Raw genomic sequence first — 25,262 nt, forward strand, 5'->3', positions numbered from 1 at the left:
GATGCTTTTGTTTAACACCCATGCGGATGCTGCCATTCAGCGGCTCCTTGCGGGGCTCCGTCCTTCTCCTCCTCCTACCCTCCTTAAACTTGGCTTGTCAGTCCTCTGCTGCTTTATGGGTGGCTTTGTCCTATCCCTTTTTTCGGCGGTCTAGTGGGTTAGTTGGACCGTCTGTCTGTTCTGGTGGTTTGGAGTGCCTTCAGGTCCTTAAGTTGACTCCTTTCTGCTGCTGGTACAGCCCCTTCGGATTTTGTGGTTCTTTGGTTGTGGTCCTCCCATATGTGTGGGCCTTCTGTGTGTTTTTTGATTGGCTGATTGTCAAGCCGTCTGTGGTTCTATCTGCAGGTCCTTTATGTTCTGTCCTCTGCTGCTGGATTTTTCCCTAAGAGGTGTTCCCATGTATTCTTGGGATGTATCATACCCTATGTGGGGTGCTTGTAGCTATTGCATAGCTCTGTCTTGTGCTGGGGAGGTATGGTTGCCCCTTTTTCGGGTTCCCTGCCTTTCTTGGCATCACTGTATGCCGCTGGTGCAGTCATGTATCTTGTCCGGGCGCAGCTTGTGCTGCTCCGGGTTCCATCATTCTCGGTGTTCACTATATCGCTTGACAGTTTGACATGCTGTCTATGGTGTTGTGTTGTGGCGTTTCTGTCTTCCTGTCTGGCGTTTCGGCCTGGTCCTCTGTCTGGTGTTCCAGGGGGGCTGGGTTTCTCCTGGCTTTCCTGTGTTCTGGTTGACGGCTTGGTCCGTCCTCCGTGCCTTCCCCTTTGTCTCTTATGGCTGGTTCCAGTTCTCTTTGTGGGTCGGTGTGTGTCTATTGATCGATCCTCCTTTGGGGCTTGTTCTGCATTTCCTGGCCTCTTTCCTCGGCCGGCGCCTGGCTTGTTCTGGGTGCGCTGCTCCATGGTGCTGTCTGTTGTCGGCTATGCACGCCTGCTTGTGCTGGCCCACTGCCGTGGCCCTTGTTGTGCTACCTTGTGCCCCTGACTCTTGTTCTGCTGGGGCTTTGCGCACCTGTGCCTTTCTTCTTATGCCTGCGTTCCTTGGCTGTGGAGCCGTTCCTGCCTTGCCTGCTTCCTTGCGGCTGATGCCTGTTCGGCTGTCCTCTGTCGCTGTGTGTTTCCCTACGGCAGGCTCTGCCTCCGGTTCTGCCTCTTCTCCCTGGAGTTGGGGTTGGTCTTTCCTCCTGGATGCTCCTCTGCGGCTGTTTGTCCCTACGAGGGTTTGTGGCCATTGTACCTTGCATGGGCTTGGGGTCTCCTGGTCTTCCCTTTGCCTTGCTGGGGCCCTGTGTTTCTTCCTACTGGGGAGGTTCTCTCGCAGGCCCTCCTCCTCTTTGGGTATGGCTTGGGTATCTATTCTACGTTAAGGAATCTGCAGCTAGTAGTCTCTATCAGATGTACAAGTTACTTACCTTCGGTAACGATGTATCTGGTAGAGACGATTCTGGCTGCAGATTCCTTCACAGCCCGCCCTTCCTCCCCATTCTGCGAGGACCTTTAGTTTGGTTTTCTGACCTCGCCTTCCTCCGGGTGGCTTGTCTCCTGTGGGTGTCCACTTCGCTTCTGCCCGGACAGGTTACTTTGTTCTGCTTGATTGTTCCACCCCTTCCGTTATGATACATGGTCGGTTGGTTCATGTGTGCTTCTGCATCCCTCCACCCTGCTTTTATCCAGTGTTGGAGCCTGCTTTTACTCTTCTCTGTTTTACTTGCTTGGGGGTTCTGCTTCCTTTCCAGTCCTCTGAGTTTTTTATTGTTGTTTTGACTGTACCTCGGCCTTTTCGCTCCTTTCAGTGGATATGGCCCTCCTTGATGGTGTCGTCTGGGGGTGGTTTACTGTTCCTCCCTTGTTCCGGGCTTGTTGCCCTTTACTGTTGTGGATCGTGATTGTTCTCTCTCGCTCTCTCTTCTACTATGGCCTTTTTCACATGCTTCTGCCTCCAGGGAGGATGTCGCCTTCGCTTGCGAAGGTGTTACTCAGAGAGGTGCTCTGCTCCTTTACTGCGATGGTTTTCATCGCTATGGCTTCTGTGCTTTCGTGCTTGGCCCTTTTTCAACTGGTGCTGTTCCTCACCTTTTGTTTCTCTCTTTTCTGTTTCATTGATTTTTCGCACACTGTTCCCACACTCTCCACAGTTTTGTTTGTGATGGCTCCGCGTTGTGGCGCGGAAAAGTCCTCTATAGAAAACTGATGTCAGCGCTTATGTAACCTCGCTGACGTCATGCCTGCGGACGATGTCAGGACGGAGTTGCGTGGTACCGCCCCCCGACGCGCAGAGAAGCTGGGGCAAAGAAAGTTTTCCGGGTCCAGTCTCACGCCTGGGGATAATTCTACGTTAAGGAATCTGCGGCTAGAATTGTGTCTACCAGATACATCATTACCGAAGGTAAGTGACTTGTACTTAACTCTGTTATGGAAAAAGAAACCTTGGCTGTTTGTTGTCTGTGGTGTTTATAGTTTAGACAATTTGTATGAGGTGCAGATGTAACTGTAAGATTATAAACCTCAAGTCTAAGTCTTAACTACAGGAGGTTTAATTACATCCATCCACTCCCAGAATTGGTTGATTTTTTTAAATGAGATTATTAGCTTATGCATGTACCATTCATTATGTATCAGGTATGAAAAACAGAGTAGCTGATTGTTTAAGCAAATTACCTTTACTAATAGATAGTCCCAAAGACGTGTGGGAGAACTACAGTGTTGCATGGATGGTAACAGAAATGTGTACAGCAATAACAAAAGAAGAGTGGTAGGTAGCATTCAATGAGGGTGGTAAATCAGCTTGTTTGTGTTAGTATGTAAAACAAGGTTGGCCTCGGAAACTAGAACTGGAAAATAAATGACATGGTTTTTGGGAAGTACGCTTAGAGCTTTGGGTGGAAGATGACAAATTATTAAGAGGGACAAGGATTATTCCTCTCAGTTGAGAAAAAGTGTTCTTGAAATTTGTCATTAAGGACATTCTGGAATCATGAAGAGCAAGAAAAGAGTTGCACTTGTGGTCAGGCATGGATAAGGAAATATAATGTTTTGAACTGACTTCTGTGGATTTTGAGGTGCTGATAAGTCAAGCTGAAAACCCCATTATATCCTGTGATAATGCTCTAATATGGCATGGGGAATTTAGGTAGGCGTGAGGGACCAACTATTGAGGATAATAATGATAAAGTGTCTGTAATAGTTGTTATGGATTATTTCTTGAAATGGTGCGAGTTCTGTTTTGTTTGGTGTGCCAACACTGTAGTTGTGAAATCTTAGGATGACATCTTTCAAAGAAAAGTATTACCAAAGAAACTGATTATAGTTAACATTAACCAATTTACTCCTGTAAAGTTTGATGGCTTCTTGAATGGGAATAGTGTGGTTCACAGAAGCACATCTGTATATCACAAAGGTAACTGCAAAGTAGAAGTGTTCAATAGAGTGTTAAAAGGAGCCTTTCAATTAGCCAAAAAGAAAGACCATGATTGGTTACTAGAGGTGAAGAAAATTATATTTGAATACCACATCACTCCCACCATTACACAATAGTCAGTTTTCCATTATTATGAAGACCCCATACACCAAAGACTCCACGTTGGATGCCACAGAGTAAATTGATAAAGTGGTTTCCAGAAGTAATGAGTCATATTTTGAAAGTAAAACAAAAATAAATGAAATCTTACGATAAGCGGGAGTGAAGAATGTAATTTTGTAAACAATCAATCAGGGGTTCATATAGTGTGGCTACTCAGCCGTGAGGGTCTCAAGGAGCAGGAGGGTCTTGCTGATCTGTCTGGTCGCCGGTGTTCAGTCGAAGAGACAGTTCTTGAGATCCTTCCTGAATTGGGTCAGCAACCGGGATTGCCTGAGGTGGAGAGGCAGGGTGTTCCAGGTCTTGGCGGCGAGGTGGGAGAAAGATTTTCCTCCAGTTTTGGTCTTGTGGATCAATGGGAAGGTGGCAAGGGCCAGTTGGGTGTAGCGAAGGTGTCTGGCGAGTACATGGAATGCGAGGAGGTGGTTCAGATATGCTGGTCTTGCGTAGTGGAGAGCTTTGTAGGCATGTGTGAGGAGCTTGAAGGTGATTCTTTTGTTGACTGGTAGCGTATGTCACATGAGTAGAATAGCTTTGTGTAGGGGAAAACATAGATGCGTTTTGGAAAGTAAGGGGAGATTTGAGATCGGTTGGGTAGAGAACCATGCTTGATTAATAGATGAGTACCATAAAGAGAGTGATGCTGAAAGAATGGTTGGTAGAAAGAGTGAAATCGTGGAGAAGGAAGGGAACAGTCTATGCAAAATAAAATTTGGGTGTACTATTGTGCAGATCTCACACCTGGAAAATTACCTCACTAGTTCGTCTGACGTAACATGACTCCTAAGACATTTCGTTGTTTTTGAATATAGGTTGGGGACTATAGGGAGGTTTGCTGTGAGGGGGATATCAGCTGTTATTTTAAAATGATAAGATGTGTAATGTTGGGTATTCTAACCTGCTAGGTCAGCATAGCATTCAATTCTTAGCAATATTTCTTATTCAAATTGCTTGAATTTTAAATTCAATAATAGAACGATGACTTTAGAATTATATAGCATGTGGATTTCTGTACAGCTGGTGTGCGGCTGTAGAGTGTCAGGGCTGCAATAAATTCAAGTAAGTTACTTCATATTTCTTCTGAAGTTCTTTAAACTATCCACTAGAAAGACCATTACTGAAGGTAAGTAACTTTTTCTATAAGTGCCTTTCTAAGTGGTTCTGCATGTTTGACCACCTCTCTCTGCAAATATCTACTAGCCTTCACCTTTTGCAAAAAGATCAACTTTCCTACATTTATTCTTCGTAGTCACCCTCACTTCATCACTTTCATCTCAAAGATCCTTGAGTTTCTTCATAGACCAGTTCACAGAATACTGTGGATGGACTAACTTTGTTTGGTTCTTAGAGGAGACCAAGTGGTTTCTAAATGAACCATTACCAGTTGCAAAGTCCTTCTTATTCAACTCTTACGATCTTTAGGCAAGTGTTATGGCTCATCTATTATGGAGAGCAGAAACCTATACCTTTTTGAGGTCCCAGGTGAATTCTAACATTTGTCATACTGCAACATGGAATTTGGTCATTTCTATCACAAATCACCTGTGCATGTCATTAACAATATGAAGAAACAGTAGAAAGATGTATTCATTGGAACAGGTTACATGCCTTTACTAAATGTTTTTATTGTAGATAATTCTGCAGATTCATCCTCAGTATCCTCCTCCCCCCTCCGATCTTAGTGAGTGCTATTTTGGCAAAATGTTTTCATAATGTAAGTTATGAATAGCTGTCTTTTTTCTTTCTACCAATGCTTAGAATTATGTTGCATCAAACATCATGTTTTCTCTGTGGAACTGTTTTCACATCCTGTGACTGCTGGGCGACATCGCTTTGGGTACAGTCTGACCCCTAATGATATGCCACATCAAGGTCACCTGGAAGATGGAGTGTCTGTATGAAACAAGTTAATGAAGGCGGATAACCTTTTAGTAGAATGTTTCAAACAATGTGCATTTATTAGGTTTAGCTCATATGCAAGGTTTTACATATCAGTTAATATTTGAGCTACGTATTGATCTAAACATAGGAACATTTCTAAGTAAGACAGAATATTGGCCTGAAATTCGAATAGCTTTTTTTATCTGCATAGTTAAACTTTGTTTTTATTTACAGCTCAGAACCCTCTGATTCTGGTGCCGACAATTCAGTTCCATCAACACCACAAAAAAGACGCGGAAGGCCACCAAAAACACCTCCATCTCAAAAGAAAATGAGTGTGTAAGTTCAGGCTTCAAATTTGTGCAAAGAGTTTCTAAAATATTTGCAATGAACATCTTTCCTCTACTTGTTATTGGTACATGAAATATCCCCATCCGCGTTCTGGAAATATTTTTTCTTAGCATCAGATACTTGAGCGTTGCATTGTGAGGGCAAGCGGAGTTACCAAGGATATTTTTTTTTTTAACAATTGTATTCTTGAGTTTTTAGTCACGGTTAAAGGGAGACATTCTATACGTTATCATGGTACTTCATCACATCAAACATATTGAATATTTGCCAAGAGATCTAAGAAGCAGAATAGGGTTGTATTCTCAAGGTGTTTAGGTCATTCTACAGTAAGTTCCTTTTAAACTTCTTAAGCCATTTTCATTGTCTCCTTGGTGCTGTTCTTCGGCATTGTCAGAGGAGGTCGACATTTCTGAAAGAAAGCAACAATGCATTACATCAGACAGATATGGGATTTCAACTTAAGATTTGTGTTCTCTACATGCGTGTTTGGAATGGTAGTCGCACCTTCTCAAATTTTTTATATCCTAGCATGTATAATAGTGGATTACTTTTCCATTGCTTAAACATGTCAGATTTTCCCTACCATATGTCAATCTGGGAAGTGGTTTGGCGTTTCCAGGCTTGCAATCGCTAATCTAGCCACGAGCTGAAGGTGGGTAATTAACTTATTCATCAAAGTGGTTAGTGGATATATATTTTTCTTGCCTGGGTCCCCAAAAAAGAAATGATAAAGGGTGGAGAGGTAGAGTAATCTGCTTGTACTTCTAATCTGTGATAATATCTCATTCCAGTAGGTTTATTTGGATACACCACCACCACGTGTGAAGCCATGTGCCCCTTATGTCGCCAAACATCAAAATACCCCGCAATTACACCAGTTGTAAGAAAGGTCCTGTTCCTGCTCCCATATTTGTTCTCACAGCAAGTCTCTGTTGAGGTTGAAGTCTTCGGTTAGTCTAAGAAGCATATAATATCTAAGCAGGAATCTGCCCCTTCTTTCTACTTTTGAACTCCAGAGAGATGTGTGGGCGTCAATGTGCCCATCAGTCTCTCTCCCAAGTAACCGGTTTCAAGATTGATTCCGATGCAACCTTAGTCTCTGGGTCCATTGGCAACAGCTCAGGAAATTGATGCCTTAGGGAGGCCAAGCTATGTATATTTAGCCAGTTTCATGCTCCTTTGGTCCCCAAGGATCAGCAGAGGTTGGGTTCAACCTCTGTGCTGTCTTTGCCTCTTAATCCCGCATCGGATTCCGCACCGACTTTGGTTCCAGTGCCACGCTCTGTGCCAATTCCTTTCTCATCGGTGTCAACGTTGAAAGAGGAACAGATACCTATAGTGGTCTCCGAATCCAAGCCGGCTTCAAATCGACTTTGACTAAGTCCACTTCCTGTTCCTATGGGGGCGCAGCCGGTAACCAATCCCTCAGTCTCCGATACCTTGCCCTTACCATCTGGTAGAGCTCATACCATGCAGCAGCTCTTGGTTCACATTTCGATGATGATGATGAATTCACCCTTCAACATGATGAAAACAATTGGTATGCTGAACTGCAGTGTACTACTTTACCGTACACTGACCTAGTCTCTTCCACTGGTCTTGCCAAAGAGAATGGTGTTTTTGGTTTTTATTGCGGGGTTGTTGTTTTTATTTTTTTTTATTTTTTTTTTTATGGTCATGAGGTGGGCTGCAGAGTTCCTTGCCTTCCAGTTACCCACAATGAGGTCAAATCTAACTTCTTAATGGAGGTTCTTCTACTGAATCTTTACTTCCATTCAATGGGGCTTTGACGGATGCTCTATTAGGTGCTTAGGCCGCACCATGTTCTGGGCCCCCAGTTATTAGATAGGTAGATTTTCACCACAAACAGGCAATGGCTGATCCTGATTTTTTGACACAATAACCCTACCCTTGAGAGCTTAGTGGTCCAGGTGTCCATCAGCAGAGTCAACCCTAACGCCTTCAGCATGATGACTCTGGATTGTAAGTCTCAACGCATAGAAATTTTCAGCAAGTGCATGTTTTCTTTAGCTAGCCTTGCTTTGTGCTCAGTCAATGCTAACTCCCTTCTAGGCAGCTACAGTTATGCTTTGTGGTATGTAGTTGGTTTGATCCTGTTGGCATTGTCTGGGGACCTATGGGTGTCTTTACCCCAAACTATACAGGATGGTGAGATGTTGCAAAGTTTATGATATGGTCTCACCTCAACAAAACTGACAACTTAGGTCGAGCAACGGGCACAAGCGTGGGGCTTCAGCCCATGTCTCAATGAGGCCTACAGGCTTCTCTGGGGATTTCCAGGCATTTTTATGCACATGCTATATGATGGCTCTTGCCTTTTTGGTGAAAAAATAGGATTCGTCCCTGGAACGCTTCAAGGAGAGTTGTGCCACAGTATGCTCACTTGATCGGTCTACCCGAAGAAGACAATTTCTGCAGCAGTTTGGCCTTTTAGTGGCTGCCCCAGGGGGTTTCAAGACAACCAATCCTGGACACCACCAAAGGCACAGCAGCTTGCTCATCCATTTCGTGGCTGAGGCTGTGGCACCCAAAGACAACGTTCAGGGCATCAGGGACAATGTGCAGATAGCTTGCTACCTTTCCGGAAGCCATAAATGGAAAACTGCTTTAGTGTGTCCATTTCAATACATACCCATTCTGTGGGTGGCAAGATCAAACATTTCCACCAAGGGTGGCAAGACGTAACTTGAGAAAAATGGTTAATCCAACTTGCAAATGGTGCTACCACAGTCCCATTCCTTTCTACCAAATTGCACCCTCACCCATCAACGCTGCTGTAGGAGGAACACTTGTCTGTTTTGCTGTGGGCAGTGCAAGTTCTTTTGGTCAAAAGGAGCCATAGAGAGGGTTTCCCACCTTGGAAGTAGGAATTGTGTGTTACTCGCACCACTTCCTTGTGCTGAAGAAGGACAGAGTCCTTCGTCCAATTTTAAATCTCCACCTTCTCGGAGCCTACCTGTGGAAGGACAAATTCATGATATTCATGCTGGCACAAGTCTTGTCTGCTCTGGATCCCAGAGACTGGATGTTCGTTTTAGACCTGCTGGACTCCTATTTCCATAATCCCTTCCTGCAAGCCCACAGACGTTACCTGCTGTTCACAGTAGGGGGTGGCATTTCCAGTTTGCGGTGCTCCCGTTCAGCCTTAGCAGTACATCTTGGTGGTGAGAGTGATGGTGGTGATTGCAGCACATCTTCAAACGTCAGGGGTACCAGTCTTTCTGTACCTTGACATTGGCTGTTGAAGGCAGGTTTGCCTCAGTCAGTCAATCGTAGACAACCTCCAGATGACTGCAAACCTGCTAATATAGTTGGGTATCAATGTGTCAAAGTCACACCTGATCTCTTCGAAGACGCTTCCATTTCATTGGAGCTATTCTGGATACTGTGCAGATTTGTGCGTTTCCCCTGGAGCGGAGCGTCCTAGACGGGGGTCTCCAACCTTTTCTGTAGTGGGAGCTACTTCTGATCAGTGAAAATCATCGAGTCAATGAAGGCTAAGCAACTCTGTTGGGCTTGCTGAGCTACGTCAAAGACACGCCAGTTAAGATGCGCAAATTACACGCTTTACTTCTCTTATTCGTCAAACGCCAGGTGGCTGTATACTGGGGGAGGAGGAGGGTTCCTTCGGTTAAGGAGTGGATTAGGGACGTCACATACAGTCACTCCCAATTAAACACAATCTGGGAACTAATGCCTCCTACCTCGAGACCTCATGACATCAGGGAACCGTTTATTGTTTGAGCCCAGGAGAAGAAGGGGACGGATGGGAGCACCGCGACATGTACAGGGTCAACGGAGGGGTTGTTGTGAAATGTTAAAGCTATCTATCTTTCACTGTTAACCTACCTGCTGTACATGTAACACCAGACGAGTTTCTGACTTTGAAAGCACTTCCCCAAAATGATTATTTCTTGATTGACATCGAAATGTGGGTGTTATTGGCATTTTTCTGTCGAGTACTGATGTGTAGGGCGCATTTCGTACAACACTTGTAATGAACTAACTGCTGTTTTTATTCCTAGACCTGTATTGCTAATATGCTGGCTTGTTGTTTTGTATGTGTTTTGTATTTTTTCAAAAATACCTATTAAAAAAAAAGGCTAAGCAACTCACGTATTGTTACCAGATACCCTCAAACCCAGCTTAATTGACTTTAAGCGTAATATCCATACTGCCAGGTGTTATGGTTTGACAGGGCTCCCATGTGCGTCAGTGAGACTGTGGTCTTTGGGAATTTATGTACATGTGTGCTTATGAATGGGGTATATGTGCACAGGTGGGGTACGTATGTACTTGGGGCACAAGACATACCTTTTGCTATATGTAGCACTGTTAAGTGTATTACACAAATGGGAGGAATGCAAAGTGCAGAAAAGTTTTCTGCAAAATTGTTCAGAGTATGGAACATTTTTCTGCACTTATTACACCATCTTAAAATAATGACTGTATTTTCTCTTATAAATATGGCACTGAATCTAGAAAATTAAGTTGAAGAGTTAACTTTGTTTATATGGATTCCATAAAACATTATTTACATTCGCTCCCATTTGTAAATGCAATACTTTGAAATGGGAGAAAATTTAAATGAGTAGTTAATCATGAAGATAACTGTTCATTTTTATTTTCTCCCATTTAAAAGCATTTAGAAACATTTTGTTCTCATGCTACAATATTGAGTCGATAAAGGTTTTTATTTAAGAGTTAAATACTTCAGTGCTTTCCCTCTGTGACCTAGTCTGGCCCATATATCTGACTGAGCACTCCTCATTATCAGGCTCTGCTATCTGAAGTCTAATGATGATAATGTAAAGTAAACACAGACTTCCTTTAACAATAAAAGAAAAATGCCACCCTGTGATTATTTAAAAATGAACTCAAGGCTGGTAGTTACTTTGAAGGTGTCTGGGAGCTCCTGATCGACTGCACGGAGACGCCTGTTCCATGACAATCGGGCTATGATCATAATGTTTCAACCTCTGTCTTGGATCTCAGTGAGGATGATGCTGAGGTTGCCGGGACTTCTGGCCTCCTCCATCCTGCTTGTCCAATATGCCAGAAAGCACATGCTTGCTATGTAGTGGAATCTGAAGTTCCAGTGGGCATGGCACCACGGTAGCCTGTTGGATTACATCCAAGTTTCGGAGGAGACTGCAAAAGGATCTGCAGAGCTAACTGCTAGAACTTGATTGGGCCGTTTCTGAACAGCTTTTCCTTTCTTCACTCTGACATGCCCCCACGAAGAGTTGGTTATCCACCCAGAACTCTTTTGTGCGCTCAGGGTAGAGCGACAATGCTCTTTTTGGGTCCAGTCAGTGAAGTCGCTCCTCTTCCTTAAAGGGAGCGTAAGAAGTAGGCAGAGTGATAGACTGGCCTACATGAAAGGGAGTGATGACTTTTGGTAGAAAGTAAGCCTTAGTTCGTAGAACCAGATTGCCTGGATAGATGTTCAGGTATGGAGGCTTGGATGACAAAGCATGAAGCTTACTGACCCTCCCGGCAGACGATATTGCCACCAGGAAGGTCGTCTTGATGATAAGGAGCCTTAGAGGACAGGGCTTAAAGGAAGCACTTATCAGGAACGTCAGGATGAGATTAAGGTTCCACTGAGAGGACTGATAAAGGGAGAAGGAGGAAACATATGTTGCAAACCTTTCAAGAACCTATGTACAATAGGGGATTTGAAGAGGAATGGCTGGTCACACAACCACTGAAAGGCTGACATAGCAGAAAGGTAACCCTTTAAAGTGTCCTCAGCAGAGGCCCGTTGTGCAAGGAAAAGAACAAAGAACCTGAGAAAGGGGAGGGAGCAAAAAGGGGCTCAACCTGCTTTTCTGCACACCATGACCCAAACTTGCCCTCAGAATGATAGGCATATACTCTTTTGCTGGAGGGATGCCTGCCTGCCAGAAAACATTGCAGACTTCAGGCGGAAGGTCGAAGGCTGTCAACTGTTGCCGCTCCATCTCCATGCAAGAAGGCAAAGAGTTGACAACTCGGGATGCCACTCTCTGAGCCCAGTCCAGAGCCTCAACTACAACTTGGGCCCAGACTTTCCTGACCTTCTTGAGAACTCTGCTCTGGAGAGATATGGGCGTACAGGAGGCCTGAGCTCCACTCGAGACGAAAAGACTCTTCAAGCGAGAGCAGCCTTGGAAACTGCATTACTTAGAACTGCAGACAGTGCGTGTTCTCTGCAATAACAAGTAGATCTAACCAAGGCTTTCCCCACTGCTGAAAGAGACCTTGCACCTCCCTGGCGTTCTGAGAGTCCTTCAGGTGATGAACCACCAGGGAAATGCCCGAATGTTCCAGCCATGTCCAGAGGCGCAGGGCCTCTTGTCAAAGGGTCCACAACCCCACTCTACCTTGTTTCTTGTAGTACTACAGGATAGAGGTGTTTTCCATGAACACCTGCACTAGCCTTCCCTTGATGGAGGGTAGGAAGACTTTTAATTCCTGACGGATTGCTCGGTGCTCCAGAATGTTGATATGGAGTCCGGATTTTGCCAGACCGAGGCCTCTGATCGCCACCCCTCCCAGATAGCTGCCCTTACCAGAAGTGACGCTACTGTCACTACTGCGCGATCTGGTTAGGGAAGGGAGAGGGGTGTGCTGCTGACCAATTTGTGGTTCATTAACCACCACAGCAGATATTGTGAAGTTGGAACATGTCAGAGAGATTTCCCAAATTCTGTGCCCACTGGGACTCCAGGTTCCACTGCAGACCCCACATATGCCAGCGGGCATGTGTCACCAGCAGGATGCAAAAAGCGATGATGTCCAAAAGCCTTAGTCCTTCTCACTGAAATCCAGGATAGAGGCTGAAACATCGGTATCATAGCCTGAATATCCTTTGCATGCTGTTCGGGAGGATAGGTTCCAAAACTGTACAATGCTCCAGAAAAGCACCAGAGAGAGAATCGGGGTGTGTCTTCAGCATGTTGACAGTGAACCCCAGCAAATGCAGGAAGTTCACCGCAGTCTGGAGGTGGGAGACGACAGTCTGGGGCAAGCCCGCCTTCAACAGCCAGGCGTTGAAATAGGAGAAGACTGGCATCCCTGATCTTCGCAGATGAGCTGCAACCACCGCTATCACTTCGGTGAATACCCAAAGGGGAGCTGGTAAGGCCAAATGGGAGCACAGCGAATTGAAAGTGGTTGTGGCCCACTGTGAACGGCAGGTATCGCCTATGGGCAGGCAGGGTAGGGATGTGGAAGTATGCATCCTGCAAATCCACGCAACCATCCAGTCTCCCAAGTCCAGGGCAGACAAGACATGAGCGAGTGTGAGCATATTAAACTTATACTTTAGGAAGAAATTTAGAGGGTGCAGGTCCAAGATAGGATGAAGGCCTCTGTCTTCTTGGGCACCAGAAAGTTCCGCGAATAGCAACCATGGCTCACCTTTTTGGCTTCCTTGGCCAAGAGAACCATCACTTCCTGGCAGAGCAAGGAAAGGTGGTCCTCAGTCAGCTTGTCACAAGCAGGTGGCATGGGTTGAGGGGTAGCCTCGATGAGGAAGAAGTAGCCCCTCCAGACAATCTACAAACCCATTGGTCTGATGTTATAGACCGCCAGTGGAGCAGGTGATGGTTGATCCTGCCGCCCACTGGGTACCCATGATGGCAGTGGGGCCAACTATAAGGCTGCAGCTGCCGGGGGGGAGGGGGCAGGGGAGGTGTGGACTGGCCCAACTTCTGGCTTCCTGACCCACAAGATCTGTGGTTGCCACGTCCTCGACCACGCAGAGGCTGGGAAGCTTGGCTGGGTAGGTATAGACTCAAGTGGAAGCCTCTTCTGTGTCCAGGGAGAGGAGCGAAAGGTGGATTGGGGGAGGCTACGGGCTTGGAAAGGCCAAAGGTCAGGGCCGTAGACCTGCTGTTATAAAAGCGCTCCTGTGCTAAATCCGCCTCGTCTCCAAAGCGATGGGAGCCATCAACGGGCATGTCCATTAACCATGCTTGGCTTGGTGCAATATGGCCACCACAGATGCTCTGCCCAACGAGTCAGTGGTATCCAGTCTAGATCGCATGGTGAAGTTGACTACTTCTCTCCTGTCAGGAATAGCCTGGGAGAGGATGGTCCAGGGCTCCGCTGCGACCATCGACTGCACCTGCATAACCGGATCCCACAGAGCGTGGGAGTAGCGGCCCAAAAGGCATGCGATGTTCAAACTGCAGTGCCAGGCTGTTGGAAGAAAACCTCTGCTTCCCAAAGGTGTCTAGCCTCTTGGATTAACACCAGTCCATGTTTGGGTCAAAGGAATGGTTTTCTTCAGGGCCCACTGACTCTCTTAATCCTCCCTGAATCCTAGCCCGTAAGAATACGGCTCAGGCTCTGGCCTGGAAGACAGGGCTCCAATCGGCGCCATAGTCATCATCAGGTGACACCCATCCGCTCCATGTCAGAGCCAGGGATCAGAATGGGGACAGGACCGCCAGTGATGCCGGGAGCATTTGCATTGGTACCGGTGTTGGGGAAGGTTGAAGTGGTACGACCGGTACCAGTCCTTATCCATCCTTGGATGCAGTAGGGGCCCGACTGGTGCCAGAGCTGACGGCAAGTTATTTAGTAAGTGCCCCTCCAGAACCCTCGGGATTCAAAGGTGTGCCAGCGGGAGCGGGCTGCTCACATACGAGGCGCATGGCCTCATAAAGCTCATGAAGTTGAGCGTGGATGGCTCCGGCTCCCGTAAACTCAGTGAAGTGCGGAGCTGACCCAGGCGCTGGCTCAACCGCGGAGCCACGCCTCGAAGAGCAAAGCCTCCTCATCTCATCGGACAAGGTGCAGTCAAAGGGCTCTTCGCCTAATTGCTCTTCATTCTGCAGTCATCACTCTCAAGGCACACAAAAAAACAAGATGCGAGTCTGTCACCAACCGTGGTCTGTGGCAGGCGCCTTAAGGCTTGAAGCCAGCCTGCCTAGAAGACATTTTTGTTGTTCCAGGAAAAACTTAAAACCTCTTGACAAAATATTTTAAAAAAACTCAGTTAAAAATTGACTTATGGGGTATCTCTCTCTTGGGGTGGTGCCTAAAATAGGCACCATGCACGCCGCATCCGGCGCTGACGACGCCACGCAGAGCCGATCTACGCAACGCCACCTACCTGCACATAGGGGTACTGCTCACAACAAAGTTTGTGGATCCAGTCTGATGTCTAGGGATAATTCTAAGGTAAGGAATCTGTGGATAGAAGTCTCTATCAGATTGAACTAATAAGACCTAATAATGGCTCCCTGCTGGGAAGGGGAGGCCCCCCGTCTGTGTTGGTGGTGATGCTGCCTGGTTGTACCCGAACCCCGTGCTCTATGGCCTCTACACTTCCCCCCGCTCTCGCAGCAGCACAGGTGATCTGAATGCCCCCCCAAATGCGATAAAATAGAGGATCCAACCTGCTCACATTGTGGACCCAACCAAAGCCAGGGATCACTTACCACAAGGGTGGCTGTGGCGGGTACCATGGTGCAAGGAAGTGAGAATGCCCTCTCAAAGAACAACCTTAAATCCTGCCTGCAGGACCTGAGGAATGAGTGGAGGTTGGATTTGAAGGTGGAACTGCAGTTATTAACTATGGACCTTCGCGAAGCTGTGGCATCCCTATAAAAGGACACAGGCCAGATATGGGGTAGGTTTTTCGAGTTGGAGGGAGACCTCCAAACACTCTTGCAAGACAGGCATCGCACACGGACAGGCTCCCAGCACTGGAATATCATGTTGACTCCCTGCTGCTTAAATGCGAAGACTTTGAAAATAGAGCTCGAAGAGACAACATAAGGATTCAAAATATCTTGGAGGAAGCTGAGGGCACAGACATTATTAGGCATATGTCCATGCCCTGTTCGCCCAAATTTTGCACCTGAAAGAGGGGGCAAACCGCCAACATCGCGTGGGTTCACCAAGTGGTAAAACACATAGTTCGCAAAAAGCTAAAGCGCTGATCTGCCACCTACTAGCCTGGTGCCGAGCCAGGTCATTCATTTTCTCAAAGTTATCATAACATTCATAATACAGATAGTCAACAACACTGGGTTGTTTTTTCTACACTTCTATCTGATTCACAGCCTTCATAATTATTAAACTTTCAGCCCCAGACTTCAAATGGTGCAACATAGTGGTCAAATTATCATCATTCATACAAAAAGAGTCCATCCTACGAGAGGCACGCAAAACTTCCAAGCTCCATTTAGTTGAAGATGCCCCGATCCTGCTCCAAGATCCATCCCAGACTACCGTGGGAAAACTTTGCAAACTACTTCCGTAAACGGACACCCTGAAAAAGGCCAAGATTAGATTCTGCTGGACGTTCCCATGTTGAGTGGCCTTCACAATGGAAGGGAAACAATGCGATCAAATGACGGTACAGGAGTGTCTTACCCTGCTTCATATAGACTCCAACCAATGACTTGACAACCACGACTACGGGCACAGAAGGACTCGCACCTTCTGAGATCTAATTTTTTAAAAGATAATAAATAGACCCTTCAAAGTTACCTCTTAAGCTCTTCGCTATCTAGAGGTTAACCTTACCAGCTCCCTATTAGGGTGGATCCCAACATCCCCCAGCTCCTGAGGGGTATTAAACTCTAAATGCAAAAGTAGAATAACCACTACTTTTTGTCGCTGGGCCGGATAGCGGCAATCAAAATGACCTTGCTCCTACTGTATGCCTTCCAGGCTCTACACTTACACATGCCACGCTCCACACTGGGGGACTTCACCTGCTCCTTTATTAACTTTGTCTGGCAGGGTAAGACTCGGAGTATCTAAAAAAAACTTTGATGTCTCTGTGGCTTATATCCTCCACTATTATTGAGCTCCTCAACTGCAAATAATAGAAGAATGGTTTAAGCGTGGAAACATTGGTTCCACGTGGACAGGGTTATGTCCATTATGTAATGTGGATGCCCACAAGAATAGATCCCAAAAATACATATTGTAGCCAAATCACTAGTACACTGTTGAATACATGGGGCACTGTGGTAGCCCAGCACGCCATAAAGAGTTTCTCATCCCCTCTGACCCCCATGTTGGACTATCCAGACTTCACATGGCACTAGGGGCGACCTGTTGCCTACATTGGAGGGAGATAGACTGTAGAATATCAGACATGTTCTTGAAGGGGGAAATCAGAAGTCTTATCCTCAACTAAAGACATTGAGAGTCACAGTGCCAGCTGAGCCTGCAGTGACATTACTAGGCCTGTGCCCTTAATGCTGTCAAGGAGGTGCTCTTAAACACTGGCGCTTGATATACCAGATACTGTTTATTGGGGGATGGCGCCTGCCAAAAATTGGAAACAGATGATTACTCCTGGATGGTACAAATGGTTTTGTCATATTTGGGACACCATGGCAACTGAGAATATGATAGATCACATAGCTGAGGACAGGCTCAATCTTATGATCACTTGTCAGCCAGTACATTTGTATATTGGTGATGCTTAAGGTGTGCTTACCTGTCCTCCAAGACTTCAAGCACTGAATTTATTTGGCTAGGTCTAGAGTGAGCATTCCACCTCATGCCCAATAGAGTAAGTTGTAGACCATTGCACTACTCTGATACTGTGGAACATTAGATCTGATCCTACTTGGACAACTGGATAATGAATGTTATTTACTTGGAGGGAGGGGGTGAGGGACATTAGGGTGAGGATGTTTTCTGTGTTAGTTTGTTTGTTCTATTCAAACACAATGCCTATTTACTGAATGGAAGCTGTCCTATTCACACACTGTGCCTATGTACTGCATGGAAGCTGTATTTTACTGCCAGAAAATCAATAAACTGTATTCGGGGGAGCAGGGGAACGGAATTGGAAGCAGATTACCTCACACAGCTGGGCAGCCTAGTTTAAAATGAGGTATTCCCTTCGATTTCCAAAGAGATCATCATCTTTTCACAAACTTCTGGATAGAGCCTTTATAAGGGGAGAAAAAGTCACCCATTCAGATACAGAAAGGTTATTTATGTTGATATTGACTTATCAACAATAATAGTAATATACATCCCATATTAGATCTTAGCTTCTCCAACAGATATTTTTAGGAGCAAAAATTAAAAATAGTAATCCTTCACGGATCCTTCTGCCACTTTAGGAGCAAGACAGGTTTGTTTTTCTAGACTACTAAAATGCATGCTTTTCTTATACCAATTCAAGTGTGTCACAGAGAATGGGATTTACCATGGGCTTTGGAGTGTAGGAAGAACACAGCCACTTTAATGTCTTTCTTTTTGGTCTATATGACCTGAGGTTTTTAACAAAAGATACAACAGTCTCTCACTTATATAGACAGAGGATGCACTAAAATCATTTTTGGTTGACTGGCTTACCAAAGCCAAGCTGCACCAGTGAGGGCTGTGCAAAATAGTTTGACACCATTTTGTACGATTATGAGCAGGTTCTTTGAGACCCACTCAGGAACTGAAATTTATAAGTCTGGTCCTGGGAACTGTGAATACGTTGGCTTTTCCACTCAGGCACAGTGTAAAACATTCTACATATGATCAGTTTGTTTTCCACACTCTCTACAGTTCGTCAGATTTGTACTGAGATGAGGTCTGATGATCTCACACATTTCTATTTTGCCTCAAGACTGCCTTGAAAAGAGTCCTTTGTGATGAAGTTTCCATCCAAAATAAATTAGTTTTCATCGCCTGACCAAATATATTTGAATTGTCATGCAAGCTCTAATGTTGGAGTCAGTCTGCCAAATTTTCTGGTGGGGGAGCTCTCAGAAGCCCTTGCGCTCAACTATCATAGGCACATTTCTCACTGGATGGGGAGTTTGCTGGTTGATAGTACAGTGGAATGCCTTTAGACCTCCCAGGAAAAATACTATGTATATACCCTGTGCAACTTAAGGCCGTTTCGATCTGTAATGATGAAAAAATAGTACTGATTATGAGAGACAATAATACAACCATGTTGTAGGTCATTAGGAATGGGGAGTCAGTTCGAGAGCAATGAAACGCATCTTCTGTGGCTATGGGCAGATATGTAAAAGAACTGGAGTGGCCACATCTCATTTCACGACGACTCAGGACATGATAGCAGCCTCCATCAACAGACAGACTATAATACATTTTGACTGGAAGATATTGGCAAGTCTTAACACATAAACACAGTACGTTTCCCTTTTCTGTTCATTTTAATTCCCCCAGAAGTGATCGCTAGGAGACAGTTGAAGCATAATCTGGTTATTCAGTCCTCACTGTGTAACCCTTCTTAGAACTCGGATTCTGTGAATAATTCAGCAGGTTGAAGAGCTTTCTGGCCCACATTATTCTTAGAGCTGGGTCCTAGAGACTAGTCTGGGTACCTTTGAAAACCCATGGCCGTTTCTAACATTGTTTTGGGTTCACTGAGTACACCCCGATAAATCTGTCCACTCAACAGCAAAGCAGTGCTTGCTATTTGGAACACTTCATAGTACAACTAACCTAGTATCTCAGCAGTGCAATGTGTGGCTGTGCTACCTTTTGGATAGAATTGTGCTGTAGAAATACCATATACATACCTACATACATAACTTGTCATGGGGTGTACTGAACATCTGTAGTGTGAAGGCATTCTTGTTTATCTTAGCCTTCACATGCTCTGCAGAGCAAGGTCATTTTGTTCCTTTTCCTATTATGCACATAATCTTGAAAGGATTGCAGTTGCAGATTGATAGTTTCATCTTTCAAACCTATGTACTTGTGTTTTCTGAAACATAGAACTCTCAAACTTGCCTCTCTAGGGCCAAATGTACTAGCTGGGTACACTGGAGAAATACTGGTGCCATAGGGTGCTCAATCATATACGTTTTTAGTGCAGTTAGAGTAATATTGAAAGTAAACTAACCAACCTTTAAATGTGATATCAGTTTTATATTTACCTTTAGCAATCTTCTTTACCCTCCAACCATGGAATTCTACACCTCCAGTAGAGAAATGCTTCCACAAGCTTGAACCCAGAAGAGCTCTTGTTTTTTGTAAAGATTTTCTTGTAAAACATGATGATTTACTCATTGGTTTGGCGTGAGCCAATACGGATGGAATACGAAAACATGCAATATGCTGCCTGTTTACCCTCAGAATTGAGAAGTGCTACAAGCTGGCTTCTTATGATCGTCGAGAAGAAATCGGTCTTCCTCTACTAGTAGTACGTCTGCCATTCCAGCCCAGGGGTTTTGGTGATTTAAACTGGTATGGTGGTGTTATCCCTATGTAGTGTGCTACGGTCTAAGGCACTACAGTGCAAAACGACAGTTAGAGGTGAGCAGTAATAAACCGGTCAAACTGTTTTGATGTGTGCGCTGCCGCTGATCTCTGCGGTAACCGCTTCTCTCATTATAGGAGCACCCAAGGAGAAGAACCAGAAGTTGGCAAAAGGGAAATGGGACTTTTTGTCTGAGTGAAACGCACATATAGCACAGAAATAAGGGCTTAAAACTTAAGAGAGCTGGATAGTGCTCTTACCAAAGGGGCAACATTTCTTCCCTGACAGAGCTGCAATTCACTTCACAGTGGATGAGAGCAGGGCGAACTTCTTGAAGGGTCACCTGAAGATATTTGAGGATGCATCGCTGCTTCTAAGCAATATTTTGAGACCCTGGCCTGCCGAATGTTATTGTTGGAGGCTTCTGTGGGTGTTCATACAAAGTTTCATTAGCCAGTGATTTGAAGACTGCTTAATCTTGAGTTTTCCATGTTGAATTCAATGATATATGTTTTGAGAAGGAGGCTGGTGTCTCCAGGATGTGAGTTATGGGACTGCCCACCTCCGTTGAGGGGCTGGATTTAAGGTTGGAGCTCCACCGCTTTATCTTTAAGTTGTGTTGGAATGTGCTGCTGAACCAGTGAAGTGTACATCAGAGTGAAATAGATCACAAGAAACACCTACGTCAAAAACTCTGGTGTAGGCGCAGTGTTAGCTGAGCTTGGTGAACCCATACAGCAGGAACTGATTACCAGGTCTATGGCAAAAAAGAAGCACATGACTGTTAGCTGGGCAAAGGTGCACGTTTCCACCTGATTACAAGTATGTGGGGAGGATTACTTCGGGAGGAGCTATAGTTACTATTTTCTACACCTGATGCTGCTATATACTTAAACATGCTCATATAAACAACATGGACCAGACTGAAACTGCTGGTCTTCTTAGGCTGTTTTTGGTTTTCCATTTAAGTAAGTGAGTTGACTTATGCTATATACCCATTCTAGGCAAGAGGGAGCCACTCCCAGAGAATTGACTCTTTGTGGAACTAGCCAATTTTTGCTTCTTTCTCTAAAAAATAAACGTATTTCATTTTTTTATGTTTAACTTGAAAATGTGTCTTTCTCTGCTCCTACCTTACGACCTTCTTTCATCTGATGAAAAAAATATAGGGTCATATGAAATTTAGATATGGTTTTGTAATCATGTATAATATATGCAAGGAAGCCCACGTTTATGATACTGCGGTTGATAATAGAAACATGTTGTATTGTTCTACTGGCTTGATCCATTCTTAAAAGATATGAAGTATTTAAAGACATGTAGCGAATTTGTCCTGCTCTTCCACATCTGTGGACACTGTGAATCTGCTGCATCAGTCTTGCAGAGCCAACACGTTGCGTGAAAGAATATCTGATGTAAAGTTCATAAGAGCTATATGTAGTAAAGGTTACAGAATGGAAGTGCCTCTGAAACCTCTTCCTTCTTTTTCTTGAAGAATTCATGAGTTCTTATCTTCCATTGCTCTTCCTCAATCCTTCCTCTTCCACACAAAGGCCATTTTATACTTTTGATATTAAGTGAGCCCTTTGGTAAGGTTTCAGTGATTTCACCACTTGGTGCTCATGAATGTGCTTCCTGTTACTTATCTTGTGATTTAGTTTGGGACTTTTTTTTTTGTAAATTACCCTATGTTTTTGCTCTGCCATTTGGTTCTCCTTTTTTGGATACTCCAGCCCCCATGAGGTTGAAATGCCACCGGTACCTTACAGAAAGCAGAGATCCGCCTCCAAACTGCAGTGTGTATCGTTCCAGTGCTAGCCCTTTAGAGGTATGAGGTATAGATAGGCACCAGTACCCAGGGGTTTCAGGCAACACCAGCTTTTAATAACCCATATTATGCCACATTTGCTACGGGAAAACTAACAATTATTAAATTAAGAGTGGTTCAAAATAAATTAAGACCAGTGGGTGCTGCGGTTATCACAAGTATTCCATTTACTTAGCTACTGTACTAAAGAGTCCAAACCATGATTAGCTGTAATATATTCAGAGCACATCTATTATGTTGTAAGATAATTATGCAACTCAATGAGCCACTTTCTATAAGGTACCAATTCATGAAAGCTTTATAGTTTGTAAGCTTCTTAAAGATAGCCGTCTCCACTCCCAGATGTATAAACTGATCATCCAGCCTCCCCTGCAAACTATTTTACTGTATGGGAAAAAAGTAAGTAGTTTTTTCTTTGCATACTTTGATATCTGGTTGATTCAATGCCGCACCATTGATTCCATTTCCAGTGTTTCTTGTTGAGATTCAGGAAATCATCCCTGATCTTTTGTGTCAGTCTTTAAATGTATTTGGGCCATTGTGGATTAAATGAGGAAGGTTGCCTTCACTCCAGAGCATGTTGTTCTCTGTATCTGATAGAGACTACTAGCCGCAGATTCCTTAACGTAGAATTATCCCCAGGTGTGAGACTGGATCCGGAAAACTTTCTTTGCCCCAGCCTCTGTGCGCCGGGGGGCGGTGCGACGTGACTCCGCCCTGACGTCGTCCACGGGCGTGACGTCAGCGAGGTCACATAAGCCCCACCCCGGCTCGCTGACATCAGTCTCCTTCTTTTCCGCGTGCAACGCGGATCCGAATTGTGTCCCTGTCCTGTTTTCAGGCGTTCTTTTCACGCTTTTGCGTGGGGGGACAGTGTGCGAATGCCTTTGGGCTTTAAAGCGTGCTCGTCTTGCGCGCGTCAGATGTCGGTGACGGACCCTCATCCAATTTGTATGTGGTGTTTGGGCGAGCACCATGATTCCACGGACTGCGACGCTTGCCAGCATCTGAAGCCCAAATCCCGGCTGGAGCGTCGAATGAAGCTCCTCTCAGCCCGGTTGTCCAGGTCTGGGTCGTCCCCACGTTGGTTCCCGGCGGAGGGGTCCATGAATCGCCGCTTCCGCTTTCGGCATCGCCCGTCACCGAGGCCCCTCGGGTGTCGCTCGCCCATCGGTAAGTCTCTTAACTTGTCTCCGAGGCCTGGTCCCCGCTCTGCGGAGGTTCTCCGCGGGACATGCGGCCTCGTTCGTCGCCACCCTACCCGCTGTTTCCTGGCGCCGGGGCGACTAGGGCCCAAATGAAGGCCTATGCTGCGGCTCTGCAGGCTTCAGTGGCCTCTCCTCCTCCTGGGACGCCCGCGCCACGTGTGGGGCCTTCCGCGGCGCAGACGGGTTCGGCTTCAGGCTCTGGAGGTGTGGTGTTGTCTGGGTGCGGCCCTATGGGGTTCCCCTCTACGGCTCACGGTGCCTCTGCCTCGCCGCAAACCCCCGAGGGGGTCCCTGTGGTGTCGCGGGAGGTCGCCGGGACTCGATGCTCGCCCACGAGTCCTCCTCGGTCTTCTGGGCAGGCGGCGGCCATGTCAGAAGCCGAGCTGATGCCGCTCAGGCGCGGATGGCTGTCGACCCTGGCGGCGCCGCGGGTGCTGGCTAGGGGCCGGGGCGTGTCTCCTGGTCCCTCTCAGGCGGCTGCTTCGGTGGTCGACTCTGTGCCTTTTCGGTGCCGGCCCGCTCCATTCTCCTGGGGTGCAAGTGGTGGACGAGGTTGTCCCGGCGTCCCCTCCGGCGCCAGTCGACCTCACGCCGGCACCTGTGGCAGACTCCATGGTGCAGTGCCGGCGTCGGGCTGTCGACTTGTCTCCAGAGGCCCCCTCCTCTCCGGAGGTTCGTCAACTGTTTGTCTCTTCTTCCCCAGAGACGGGCCGACGTGTCGTGGCTTTTTCCCCGGCGTCTTCCATGGAGGGCTCCTAGCCGTCCCCGCGGCCACAGCCTTCCCCAGAGGTACCTCAGGTCCCCCACTCGTCCGTCAATATTCCACCATTCCGAGCCTGGCCATTTCTTTCTCCAGCTGGATTCAGGGATGATCGGCTGTCGCCCACAGAGGAATTGCTCTCACCCCCCACGATGCCCTACAGAGGCGTGTGCGGCCTTTGCCAGGGTCATTTCCACGGCTGCTGGCATTTTGCACATGGGTGACCCCGCTACCCCATTTCCTACGGACCATTTGCTGGAGGTTCTCCATCAGTGCTTTGGTGGACGGGAGCTTCTTCCTTTCGAAGCTTCGCTCCATAATTCTCTTCTGTGGGCCTGGGGGCGTCCTGCCACGGGGGATCCGGTGCCTCAGCCGCTCCTCCACCACCACCGTCCTGCTCTGCACGACCCAGTCTGCCTTTCTTTCCACCCTTCTACTCCGGGCCCTCTTCTGCAGACTGCTTTACCTTTGGTGTTGTTTCCTCCGTCCCGAGAGGCCCGATGGTTAGATTTCTGGGGGCGGAACCTCTTCGCTTCTTCTAGTGCTGCTTTGCGAGCACTCAACACATTTTGTGTGTTGGCCAGGGCTACTTCCAGCTTGTGGGATTCTGTGGAGTCCCTTCTGTCTTCTGCCTCTCCAGACGGTGTTAATGCTGATCTGCGATGCCATGGGATGGATGGCCGGGAGCTGGCCGCGTTTATTCTTCGTTCGGCCCTGGATGTTTCTGATGCCCTCAGCTGCACAATGGCGAGTTCAGTGGCTCTCCGTCGCCATGCTTGGCGAGGGATAGCGTTTTCCCTGAAAATGTGAGGGAGCGTCTCGTTGACCTGCCCTTTGACGGGGTGCTTTTATTTAACACCCATGCCGATGCTGCCATTCAGCGGCTCCTTGCGGGGCTCCCTCCTCCTCCTCCTCCCCCTCCGTAACTTGGCTTTGGGTCCTTAAATTGACCCCTTTGTGCTGTTGGCTGCTGGTACAGCCCCTTTGGGTTTTGTGGTTCTTTGGTTGTGGTCCACCCATATGTGTCCTCAGGTTGGGCCTTTGGTGTGTTTTTTTTGATTGGCTGATTGTCAAGCCGTCTGTGGTTCTATTTGAAGGTCCTTTTTGTTCTGTCCTCTGCTGCGGGATGTTTTCCCATGTTTTCTTGGGACGTATTATACCCTACCTGTATGTTCTGGTCCTCTGCTGCGGGTTTTTCCCTAAGAGGTGTTTCCATGTTTTAGTGGGACGTATCGTACCCTATGTGGGGTACTTGTAGCTATTGAGTAGCCCTGTCTTGCGCTGGGGATGTATGATTGCCCCTTTTTCGAGTTCCCTGCCTTCTTAGCATCACTGTATACAACTGGTGCGGTGTCTTGTATCTTGTCCGGACGCGGCTGGCGCTGCTCCGGGTTCCGTCATTCTCAGTGTTCGCTTCAACGCTTGACCGTTGGA

At 46.4% G+C, this 25,262-nt stretch overlaps 1 protein-coding gene across 2 annotated transcripts in view; it reads left to right on the forward strand.

Moving 5' to 3' along the window:
* The window catches only part of PDS5B (PDS5 cohesin associated factor B), an 802,561-nt gene that overhangs the window by 728,120 nt on the left and 49,179 nt on the right, over positions 1 to 25,262 (forward strand). For both annotated transcript variants that reach the window (XM_085621687.1, XM_085621686.1), the window contains exon 33: positions 5,695 to 5,799. In XM_085621687.1, the coding sequence (XP_085477813.1) occupies positions 5,695 to 5,799 (105 nt within the window). The remainder of the gene's footprint in view (positions 1 to 5,694; positions 5,800 to 25,262) is intronic.

This window comes from Triturus cristatus, chromosome 8, assembly GCF_964204655.1.
Source record: "Triturus cristatus chromosome 8, aTriCri1.1, whole genome shotgun sequence".
Lineage (NCBI taxonomy): Eukaryota > Metazoa > Chordata > Amphibia > Caudata > Salamandridae > Triturus > Triturus cristatus.